Here is a 12,097-nt window from a genome sequence, read left to right on the forward strand (position 1 = left end):
GTTTGTAACCAACCGCTGTTTAGCTTTATTTTATTTTCATTCGCCGTCTTGTTCCCCTTGGTGCTTGCTTACTAAAAACCCCATTTTGATGACCAATATTTTAGTTTGGAATTAATGAATTAATCCACATGAGAAATGTAATTAAAACTAATCAAACTAAACTTAAAACATCAACACAACAATGAGTAAATAAACCATGATGTTGTTTCGGGTTCGACATACAACCCAAAACAACATATACATATAGTAAGGATTTTCTTTTAATGCCAATTTGAGGTTGTAAAGACTGAGATGGTGAGCCATTTTCATCTCTTCATTCCTCTGTTAATGGTCATCATATATGTATTTCTGGAGGGTAAACTCAGCAGCAGTTTTACATTAAAAGTGGAATAAATAGCGCCTCCGTTGTTCTGGTTCTACCGCCATGTGCACATGTAGCGAGCTGTAATATCTTGAGATGAAGCTGCATATCTTCTCAAACAGCCAACATCTTTGTGCTGCTGACGACAGCATAACCACATCCGGGTAACTGCGGTGACCTTGGTTGGTTGATCATCATGGCGGCTATCGTCAGGTTGAGTTCTGTGTGTCGCAGAGGAGTCAAACGTGAGTACTTGTGTCTGTTCTCCGTGTGCCTGGTCTTTTCCGGCCGCCCCTCTTTAATCCGTGTGATAGGCCGGGTCCGGTTGAACGGTCGGGTATCAGCTGTAGCGCGTCCGGCAGGGACCACTACGAGACTACGCTCAAGTTCATCACTTTAGTTCGCACTTACGGCTCTAGTGTAGCGTCAGTCCTTCAACACCGGGTCCCGTTTGTTCCGGACTACCGGTAGTTATTGTAATACGCTCACACGGTTCAACCACGGTGCTTCGCTTGCTGAGGGGGATTGAAATTTGCTACCATGACATCACACTGCCCATGACGTTATTGCTCGCGCGAGACGCATAACTGTTCGCCAGTCTGCAGTCAGTTGTTTGTGAATTTTAAAACAACACACTTGTTGACAAAACTACACACGGCAAAACTTTACAACAGACATTTTCTGAGAGGACAAGACTCCGTGTTCAATTCGGCTCATGTCAGACATGCAACGAGTCCGGATGTGTTTCAGTACCGGTTCATGGGAACACTGGCTGTTGGCGAACCAGTCGAGAGTTGAACCACTCATCATTGTTTGACTAAAGTATAAATGCCTGGCTTTAATAAATGCCTTACCCTGCCATTTATTTAAAAACAAATGTTGTCAAGCCCACATTAAAATTAGATTATTTATGCATATTTGTTTGGGACATACGGTGCTGCCATATATAATTGCGTTACATTTCACAAGAGACACCCTGGAATGATTACTGCCAGACCTGTTCAATCTGAACATTTAAAGAGACCCTGGCAATGTGAAGCAAAGGTCTGAAAAAGCAGCAGATGATGCTGCGATCAAAAGTACGAATGAGGAAGAAAATAATTTATCAGCATGGAAAGGGTTACTAAGACATTTCTAACGCCCTGAACACCAGAGAACCACAGTGAGAGCCATTATTAACAAATGGAGAGAACATGGAACAGTGGTGAACCTTCCAAGGACCGACTGGCCACCAGAACTCCACCAAGAGCACATCGGTGACTCATCCAGGAGGTCCCAAAAGAGGCCAGAATAACATCTGAAGGAGTGCAGAACTCATTTGCCTCAGTTAGGTCAGTGTTAATGATTCCACAATAAGGAGGACACTGATGGCAAAGATGGCACCCATGGGAGACCGAAACCACTTCTGTCCATAAAGAACAAAAAGGCTCATCTTCCATTACCAAAACACATCTTGATGACTCCCAAGACCTTTGGGATAACATTCTATGGACTGATGAGTCAAAGGTAGAACGTTTTGGAAGACATGGGCCCCATTACATCTGGTGGAAATCTAACGCATCATTCCACAATAAGAGCACCATAGCAACAGTCAAACATGGCGGTTTTAGTTTTAGTGTGATGGTCTGTGGCTGCTTTGCTGCTTCAGGACCAGAGGGCTGTTTCACAAAACCTAGATAGAGGATAAAGTCACGATTTTCCGGTTATCCTAGCTAAATTGAGCTTGACTCGGTTCATTAAAGCAGTGGCACGTAAGTTACCATGGAGGTTCATTCTGTGCAGTTAGCCTGCTCCAGACCAGGCTAACAGCCAGGCTTGATCCTGGTCCTTATCTCTTCAGTCAGCAGTCACTCCGATCGGAAACCAACATGTTTTTTAAAGTTATTCCATGTTTTCACTGAAGTCAGTCATAAAGGCAATATATAAAGTCATATACATATCATGTGGCCACTCTTACTGCGCTCACATAGTTAATAGCAGACAGGATACTTCCTGTTTATACCATTTCAAAATAAGAGTCCCGGATATTCCGGTATGATATGCACTAAAGCACACAAATGGAACTTTCATTCACCCCATAATGTACAAGCCACTCAATAAAGTAGGTTACACACAGTCAACACGCAAATACCAAGTAACTGCTTGAATGGTACAATAATGACGGTTTCAGTTAAGAGCCGTGGTTAGTAAATGTAGATGATTAGGTCTCGCATTCAGTCGCTCCTCTATAATTGTCTGCCACGCTCTTTTTCCAGCCGTATATTCTTCTTTGCACATGATATGCTTTATTTCCTCATACATTTCCATCAGAAGCTGCAGCGGACGCCACATCTGCATCAGTAAATCTGTGATGGGTACCGTGGTCTATTGAAGACAGCCATGAATGTGCGTTTTTCCGAATGACTTACACCTGGCTTGACTTGGTCACTCCTCTTCATCCTGGCTCGGCCTACGTGAAACCTATCAAGCCAGGATACACAGAGGAGACTAATTCAAGCCTCGCTTTTTCTGTTATCCTGGATTTCTTAAGTCTGCCTTTGTGAAATAGCTCCCTGGACCAAAGGGCTTCTTTGCTGCTTTAGGACCTGGGGTGTATTCCAGAAAGCAGGTTTTGCTTAAACTCTGAGTTTGTTTTTTCACATCGTCCCATGTTTTATTGTTGACATAAGTTTTGTCTTTTCTCTTCAGCTCTGTACTACCAAAACGGTCTGTTGGCCAGACCGCTGGTTGTACCACACAAATACCAGGAGCAGCCCCACCAGCTGACAGCAAAGATTCATGCGTCACAAGCGCTGTACGGTCAGTATCTGCAAAGAAGTACACAGTAGTACACACAGTAGGTACAGGGAGTTCACAACCAAAGGAATAACTTGATATATTGAGCAAATCAACAGCATGAAATACCACAACCCCGGAAATGCCTGCAGAGTTGAATCCACATCCGTGCCACAGTTTGATCAACAAGGAGCCTAAACATTTTATACTACTTGTTTCTCACTTTGAGCTCAGTTATCACCGCTAAATATTGTAAATGACATGCGTAGTCAAAGTCCATCGTAGTGGACTCTGGCTGCCGAAAAGTATTGATAGGAATGAACAAGTAAAGGTGTCTTATTTGTGTCAAATCTTCTCTTGATTACTTTTTTTCTCCATCAGAAGTGATTCGGTGTAGTTTCTCTGTACGCAACTCTGTTTGAAGTGAGCCATTTTTCCTGTTTGACCTGAAAGCCTCTGTGGCTGGTGTTTGTGCTCCACATTTAGCATCTTAAATGGTGGCAGTACTTTGACACCAGGTTCATGTGAGGTCTGCTTCATGCGAGCAGGTTTCATCCACTGAGCCACTACTCCGGCTAGTGTGTCATCTAGTGGACGACACAGCGGTGGAGGCTTTCTCTGGAAACCTACATGCATCAACGCTTGGCAGATCAGCTTTGACATTAATTGAGACATTTTTATGCTGAAATTAAATTTTTACATAATTAATTTAATTACAATTTATGAGTAAATAAGAGTATACTGAAGTTACAACGATGAGTAAGAAGTCTGAGTCATCGTTTGTTAAGTTTGTCCGTTAAGATTTGCATCTGCAACTTTGCATCTTAACGGACAGTGAACATTAACGTCATCTCGGCATAAATACGGCAGCGACCTTGTTGTTTGTTCCACAGACAGTCTCTGGTTTTACTCTTAGTGTGTTCGGTCTCTGTATGAAACGTTAGACACGATCTCACAGCGCCGGGAGACCACAGACCACTACGCTGTGATGTGTTGAAATGTAAGCTGCATTGATGTGTTCATAGGAAGTAATATCTACTTACAAAGAAAAGCCTTTACTTGAATAAAATATTACAGACCGTAATTAACCTGTTGGTTTTCTTTTACTGATCATCACAAAAGTAGGAAGTGACTAGCAAACGGAGTAGCAAACTCAGATTTAATTTTTAAATCATGCATGGAAATGTACACCAAAAAACTGTAATAATCAGTTTATAATCAACCTCGAATTGTAAGTGAATCGTGAGGTACCAAGAGCTTCCCACCCCTATATATATTGTTTGAGTGTTATTTTATATCCACTACTGACGCTACAGAATATAACGGCTCGTTTGCTGTTCTCGTTTCCTCCACAACTTTAAGAAGGATATTAGAAGATATTGGTGAATGAGGCCCATTGATACTGATGACACAACTGTGTTATCGGAATCATCATAAATCTAGTCACGAGTGAATTGAAAGAGCTGCTGTCATGGTAGACACATGAGAAATGGGACCAGATTTTAAAGGGGCCCTATTATGAAAAATCGACTTTTCCATGTTTTTCAACCCTAAAATGGGTCCCTGGGGTGTCAATAAGTCCCCACAGTATCAGAAAAGACCACCATCTCCCTTTTTCACTTTCTCAGTTTGAAAGAAATCCTCCCGATAAACGAACGGTTTGCAGAATGTCCACTAAATGACGTCAGCACCGAATTTTGCTGTGCCTTATATGGGTCATCTCGGCTCATTAGAATCGCTCCACCTGTGTGGTCCCGCCCACATAATCCCCATACCTGTTGGCTGTCAGTGTGATGTACAAACCAGTGGACCAAAATGCCAAAATCAACGGAAAGCGAGTTGGCAGTCCAATTGCTGATATTTACTGGCATCGTCGGAGCATCTACGATGGAAATGTGCGCACACGCGTCCGTAAAGAGTGTTTGTGTGTGCGACGCAATTCAACGACAGGAGCTTTGACAACATGGGTCGCTACAGCTCAGGATATGCCTCTAACCTGAGGCTAACGTTTGGATCAATACCGACAGTCCGAGAGCCAACCACAGACACTGAAGCGGTAAGTTACTAAATATTATGTAATATGCTGTGTTACAGTTTACCGTTGCTTTCTTAGCATTGGTGTGTTAGCATTGGCGTGTTGCGCTAAAGTTAGCATTGGCGTGTTGCGTTAAAAGCTTCCATTGTATTGATATTGAGGACCGTTAACGATACGTAGTACTGCGGGGGCCCAAACCTGTAAAATAACGCTAGACATCAGTTTGCTTGGGAACATTTTGTAGCTCGAATGCGGCAGCAAGAGCAGCTGATCTGTTTGTTTATACACGCCGATGCAAAGACGACGTCACCAAACGTTTGTTTTTGCACCGCTAACGAAGGGATTTTACGAGCTATTGGTGCGTCACAACATCAGTTATAGTGAAATAGTAACGTGTTCCACATTTCAGATGTAGTGGTAAACTCTGACTGTCTGTCTGACTGTCTGTCTGCTTACAGAGCAGCAGCTAACATCAGCGTCCCACACCGACCCACCACAGCTACTGTTGGCAGTCAGCTGTCTAGGAGGACAGGTAAAGGTGTGTAGCCTGACATGTAGCCTACTTGAGATCAGGTTTAACAGCAACTACTAGTAGTTGTGCAGATGTGTATTTCTATTATGTGATATCATGGGTTTCATTCCTCCATACAACTCTGTTACAGCTACTGTGTCCTGCAAGGACTTTGGTGGCAGCCATGGTTCCAGACCCGTTTCACAACCACTCCAATAAGGAGACCATCACAGAGAGCTCGCCTGGACCCGGTAGAGGAGGAGGATACTTCGGAGGGCAGCTCTTCCTTGACTTCAGAAGAGCTTGATATGACCCTGCAGAGTCGGCCACAAACAGTTTGCGTTTGTGTTCTGATATAACTGTGAATTTCAACTGCTGATTAATTTGACAATAAAGTCTTTACAGTAATTGTAAAATGTGTCATGGTTAATATTACTGAAGTAATGGTCAGGAAGACTGCATAATATGTTGCATAGAGGGATTTATTTTTATAAAACACAATTGATAAACAAACAACAGACTGCTGTATTCCTCTTACGTGTAAAGCACCATAACCAGCTGTATATTTCATGCGTTTTGGAGAGAGAACATTCAGACAGACAGTTCCAACCAGGATGTCCCACCATGCATGCCTCTTCCTCCTCCAGCTGCTGCATCCGTCTTCTTACCTAGTGTGAATCATGATAATCGTCATGTTATGTGAATAATAATCTCAACAGACAACTTGGTGTAACAAAGTAACATTACCTGTGGTGTCTCCATGCAGCAGACGTGTTCAGTGTCTGAAGGCCCACATGGTCACCTAGATGAATATAGTACAGAATTTGAGCATTTCAACAACAAATCTTGTTAATATGGTAACCTGACTGACTTTGCTGACAAGCTGAGGTGTAAACCTCATGTTTGAATTTTGTAACAGTAAGTTTAGCACATAATGTTGAGATGGAGCACAATCACGTTTATAAAACACAGCACACAGCCTATAATTCACAATTCAGCACATAATTCTGGAGGACGACATGATACTGACCAAATCCTGTTGCTTGTATATCTTTATGTGTAGAGGATCAAGTTTTTAATCCCGTTAATGTGATGTAAACAAACTGCCCGCATACAGGATGCTGTTTTCATTGGGTTTTCATCCGTTTAAATATAATGTTCCCCATTTGGAAAACATGCAACAATGAGCTGTCAACAACACGGCACTACTAACGATATTAATTGTTGCCGAAAATAGCTCACAGATACGTTACTTATAGAGCGAAGAACGCAGCATTAGCGTCATTGTGGCTAGCGCTAGCTACGCTAACACATCGAGTTACCGTCCAAAACGTTACACAGACATGTTAACTAACCATCCAGGTTCGTCCTGCTGCATCCGCGGCGTCGGAACTTCTACAGGAGCCGGTCCTGGTTCTGGGTCGGAGTCCAGTTCGAAGCGGTACGGCTGGACCGCTGTTAGTTTGTAGCGTAGAACCATAACCATGGCAACAAGCTGGACGCGGACAGCATGGGGCGGAGAGACACAACCACTTCCTCAGTAGGAGCGGGGTCAGGGGTCATCTCATTAGCATAAGGCTACACCCCGACAGAATCACCCGTTTGAAAAAGTGGGGTAAAAAAGCTGAAAATGAGGAGTGTGATCCACTCCGAAATACATGTTCCGAATGTTTTTTCCAGTTGAGGAATTCAAAGACCAGGTTTGGAGACATCAATAACTTATATTAACTTGTGGAAAAATAGCATAATAGGGCCCCTTTAAAATATGTGCCTCCAGGAATTATCCTAAAGAACAGACTCACATAATGTTGCTTTTTTTGTATTCATACCTTATTTTTGAATTTGTCCTTTTTGATCTTCACTATAAAAGATGCCCGTCTGTGATCCTGTGCCCTTTCTCTGCCTTTCAGCTGGATCTGGCTCCAAAGCCGCCTCTCTGCACTGGACAGCAGAGCGGGTGCTGAGCATCCTGCTGCTGGCTATGGGACCCGTCGCCTACCTGAACCCCAACCCGGTCATCGACTACTCCCTGGCTGCTGCCCTGACCCTGCATGGACACTGGTAAGACATGCAAATCCCAAATAGACCAATAATATCTCCATATGTTTAGGCTGTGCCACAATGTTACTTCTCTAATAAGACGGAACATATTGATGCGTAGGATCATACCAGTGTGATCAATGGAGAGGGATTACGTTGTTCAGAATGTGACTCCTCAGGTGGTCATTCTGAAGTGAAGTGTGTTTCTCACTGACGCTCTGCGCTGGTCAACTTGCATTTGCTTTTGGAAGTGTATTGTTTCTCATTACATTTGACTAATTATTCACACTTAAAATTTTCTATGAAATCCAGTTAGCAGGTGGTCATTTTTCCCCATTTAATGCATTTATTATTATCGACAGACTGACTGACTTAATGAAAACGATCCCATTGGCCGACGCAGGTTTTGAAGTCCCTCCTTAGTCCTTTTCTGTTTGAAGTCGGTTCTTCTTCTCTCATAGCACAAGGCCTCATCCGAACACAAAAGAGGGGCTCGTGGGACCCTCTTCCATTCCGTTTCTCACCTCTGACCTCACTTCTTTCATTCCCCACAGACAAGAAGGGAACATTTTATTTAAAATATGACACTGTTATCTTTTAGATCACAAATCATATCCATAATTAGGGCAGTACCAAATAGTTTGAATTCATTCATGACCTTGACATTCAAATGATTAACTTATAGAAATGTTGTGTGCAATGTGGAACACAGTGAGTGACATGCTCATATCAACCCATATCCATATTCATACTCCTATTCCAGTTGTAAAACAATCTGTTGTTGTTGCATTTAATATTAAATCCCCACCATAGCCTCCATTTCGAGCCCACTTCTTTCACTTCCTGTTTACGTGTTGATTACACACCAAGGATGTGTTTCCTGTGGTTGGTTGTGGCCAGAGGGGGGCGTGGCTACCGCATCTTCCTGTGCTAGATCTTGTTCTTGGTAACAGGTTATTGGGTGCACAGATCCTCCCGTTATGAAGCTTCTAATGATCCGTTAGATCTAACAACGTCATGGTCCTTTTGGGGGCTCGGAGGTGTTTCTAACATGTTGTTAAACAGCTGTTAGTATAACTTAAGTTCAACCACAAACCACAGGACCAGGACCACAAACTACAGCCTCCAGTAGCAGCCGTTTTGACATGTCGTAGTAGGGTCATCACTATGATTTTATCACTGTGATTTTATCACAGCTCACCATAAAACACTCAATGGGTGCAGTCGAATAGTCAAAAAATAAGGTCCTAACTCCTATTCCTTGACCTCTGGAGTAAACGTCACGGGGTTAAGGAAAGGCGATAGGAGAACTCAAAAGGATTTAGGAATAGTCGACCGCGGTGCTCAGAGAATCCGACCGGACTTTCACTAAACTACGTCATTATAACGCGGCCGCTGATGATTGACAGCTGATGATCGGCACCGGCGATTGACGTGCGTCTGCGCTGGAGAAACTACAATAATGGACTACAAAAAACGCATCGTCCACTTCTCCACATGTTGGTTTTATCAACAGCTGGTTCACTGACCAGCTTCAGTTCCAGCAGCTCCTCCTTTCTGTTTGACCGTTGTTTGATTTACGTTTCATTTGTGGTTTTAGTTTCGTTTTTGTCAAACATTTGTAACATGATTGAAATAAATAAAAAAAATACCATTCAATTATTATCACTGTCCACACATTTATCATCACTATTCCAATTACTATATGTCTGCTTGAAAGTAACTGTTAAATATGTAAATGCACATATCGTTTGTTTTCATTTAAAGGTGTGCGGCACTTTAAATGTTGCTCTCGCAAAGAATTGTGGGTCGGCGTAATCTCCTTTCCTATCGCATAGGAAGGTCCGTTGCATCCTATGCTAAAGGAGCTCTGAAAGGAAGCATTGGAGCTCCTTTCCTTTGCATTTAGAGAATTCGAACGGCTCTTATCATGAAATGGAAAGGGGCCCACCTAAATGGAACAGGGCCCCCCGGCCCACCTAAATGCAACGGGGCCACAATTCACGTTGATAAAAGGTGTTCTTTACCCTGTGAATGTCAGATTGGCTGCTGTGAGCAGGGCCGTTATGCCCAGTTAATAACAAACTTCCCTTATCCTGGGAAAACGTGGTGTGTACGTTCCCTCATCTCCGGGTCCACAGGGACTTGTAGTCCAGTGTGAACAGGGTATTAATTTGACTTGGTCTTTCTCTCCTTTCACACACAAGCATGTTAGGATTTGAATCCCTCCATCCACGTATTTCCCAAAGGTCTCCACCAGCACTAAGTTTTAGCTTGTTCACTGACCCATACGGGACAAAAGACAAACTTCGTGGTGGGGCGGTGTGGGATGGGGTCGGGTGGTGTGGACCGGGGTGAGGTGGGGTATGGTCGGGGAGGGGGGATTCAGCAGTCTGGTTGTAGCCGTCAGCAGCTATTAATTCAGCCAGCCAGGTTTGTTTGCAGACTTGAGGAGGAGGCTTTAGCTTAGTGTCGCTGCAATGTGTTCGTCCATCAATTAAAGCAGCGACTAGTCAGCATGCCGAGTGTGGAGCACAAATCCCAGTCATGAGTAGTGATTAGTCTCCTTAAGCAACAGCCTTTGGGGCAGGTGCATCTCAAAAGGTCAAGCCACGTCCTCTTTGACCAAAACCACTCCGACCGATGTCATTTGGCGATGTCATGGACGTGGGTCGAACCATTCAGCTGGTACTGGGGATGAGTGTGTTCATAACAGGATGTTATAGCACACAAAAAAACCTTTAGTAGAATTATAGGATAGAATAGGGCCCTATGAAATGCGTTAATTTTTTCCAGATTCAATTAGATTTTTTCCCAAATTCCGTGTTTTTCGTTTTAATTTTTCTAAATTCTTCGTTTTACAATTTTAGAGCATTTTTCCCATCAAATGGTGTCTAATCATATGGTTGCTGAGTCAAACTTAAGACATTTACTGAAGGAACATTCTAGTAGTTCTAATTCAATCATTCAGAGCCCATGAACATGTGTACATGCCCCCCCCCCCCCCCCCCCCCATCTGTCAATCCACTTGCCGCTATTTAAGTTTCATTATACGTTTCTTGGTGAGATTGATCAGTGATCAGTTCTTCTCCTCACTGACTGCCCCTCCTGTGTGTTTCTGTCCTGTAGGGGCATCAGCCAGGTGTTAACAGACTACGTTCATGGAGACACAAAGATCAAGATGGCCAACGCAGGCCTCTTCCTCCTGTCCACGGTCACCTTCGCCGGACTCTGCTACTTCAACTACAACGACGTGGGCATCTGCAAAGCCATCGCCCTGCTTTGGAGCAAATGAACAGAACTGTGGACTGGGAAGGGAGGAGCTCGACACCAGGATGGGAACAATCTGATCCTGGCTGATTGTAAAAATTCAAGGTGTTCCATGTATATTCTTATAAATATATCATTTTTGACAATATAACAGTATAGAGTTATCATAGATTCACAAGTGTGTAATTGTAGTTAAAGTTGGTGTCTTGGCATCCATTCTCTCTTCTAATATGTGGCTTCAGTTTGTGTTCACACATACGAGATCCACTATGGTGCCATGTATGAGTGTATTTACTGACGCCATGCACATTTTCAACAAAACTGCTATGACTTCTACACGGACGCAGGTTCTTTTGTTCATGTTGGGGTTCCGAAGTCTCTTTCGCGTCCCACCACATGTGCGTTCTGCCTTTTTAGCACCGAAACCCATCAGGCTCTACAGACCCCCAACCCTCCTCCAACATCCGATTTCATGTGTGTGTTGTTGCTCAGCTGCCAATTGTTGCTTTGATTGGCCTGTTTAGTCCAGGAGGAGATCTGCTCTGCTGCTTTATTGAAGTTTCATCAAAGTGAAGGTCATTTCAAGCCATCTAGCAATCCCCGAATTACTGGTGACCTCCGGTGGTCGGAGGAAGTCTGGCAGCGTAATAAAAAGCTCATCATCCACAGCAGGGTCTGAAATGTAAAATACCGTCCTCTGCCCATCAAATGTCACCTCTGTGACAGTGAGTAGTGTTGTACTTCAGTGAGCACATCTTAAAAAACAGTATGATAAATGTACATTTATTTTGGCATATACTAAATCTCTCTTCTGTTCAGGCGCTGTTCCTCGATCAATGTGAGCCTGTGATGAGATGATGCTGGTCGGCTCTGTTCTTTCAGTTTCTGGATTCGTGTCTTTGTCTGGTGCACAAGTTTGGTCAGTTTGCTTCTTTTAGCAATTGTCATTTTGTAATTTATGTTCAATTAACATCTCTTCAGATTATATGCAAAACAATGCGAAATAAAGTTGGCTTTACACACGTTTCCTATTTTCACATTCTATGGCCCAAAAATATACACAGTTATGAGGGTAGACTGCGTTGTTCAACCAAAAGGCAGAAAG

At 43.3% G+C, this 12,097-nt stretch overlaps 1 protein-coding gene across 1 annotated transcript; it reads left to right on the forward strand.

The window, feature by feature from the left end:
• The first annotated feature begins 449 nt into the window (after positions 1-449).
• On the forward strand, positions 450-12,019 carry LOC311019981 (succinate dehydrogenase [ubiquinone] cytochrome b small subunit B, mitochondrial-like). Its single transcript, XM_084019672.1, has 4 exons — positions 450-606; positions 3,050-3,160; positions 7,593-7,743; positions 10,852-12,019. The coding sequence occupies exons 1-4, from the start codon at positions 558-560 to the stop codon at positions 11,015-11,017; spliced, it is 477 nt and encodes a 158-aa protein (XP_083875798.1). The 5' UTR covers positions 450-557; the 3' UTR covers positions 11,018-12,019.
• Positions 12,020-12,097: the final 78 nt, after the last annotated feature.

This window comes from Eutrigla gurnardus (genome assembly GCF_963514095.1).
Source record: "Eutrigla gurnardus genome assembly, chromosome: 10".
Lineage (NCBI taxonomy): Eukaryota > Metazoa > Chordata > Actinopteri > Perciformes > Triglidae > Eutrigla > Eutrigla gurnardus.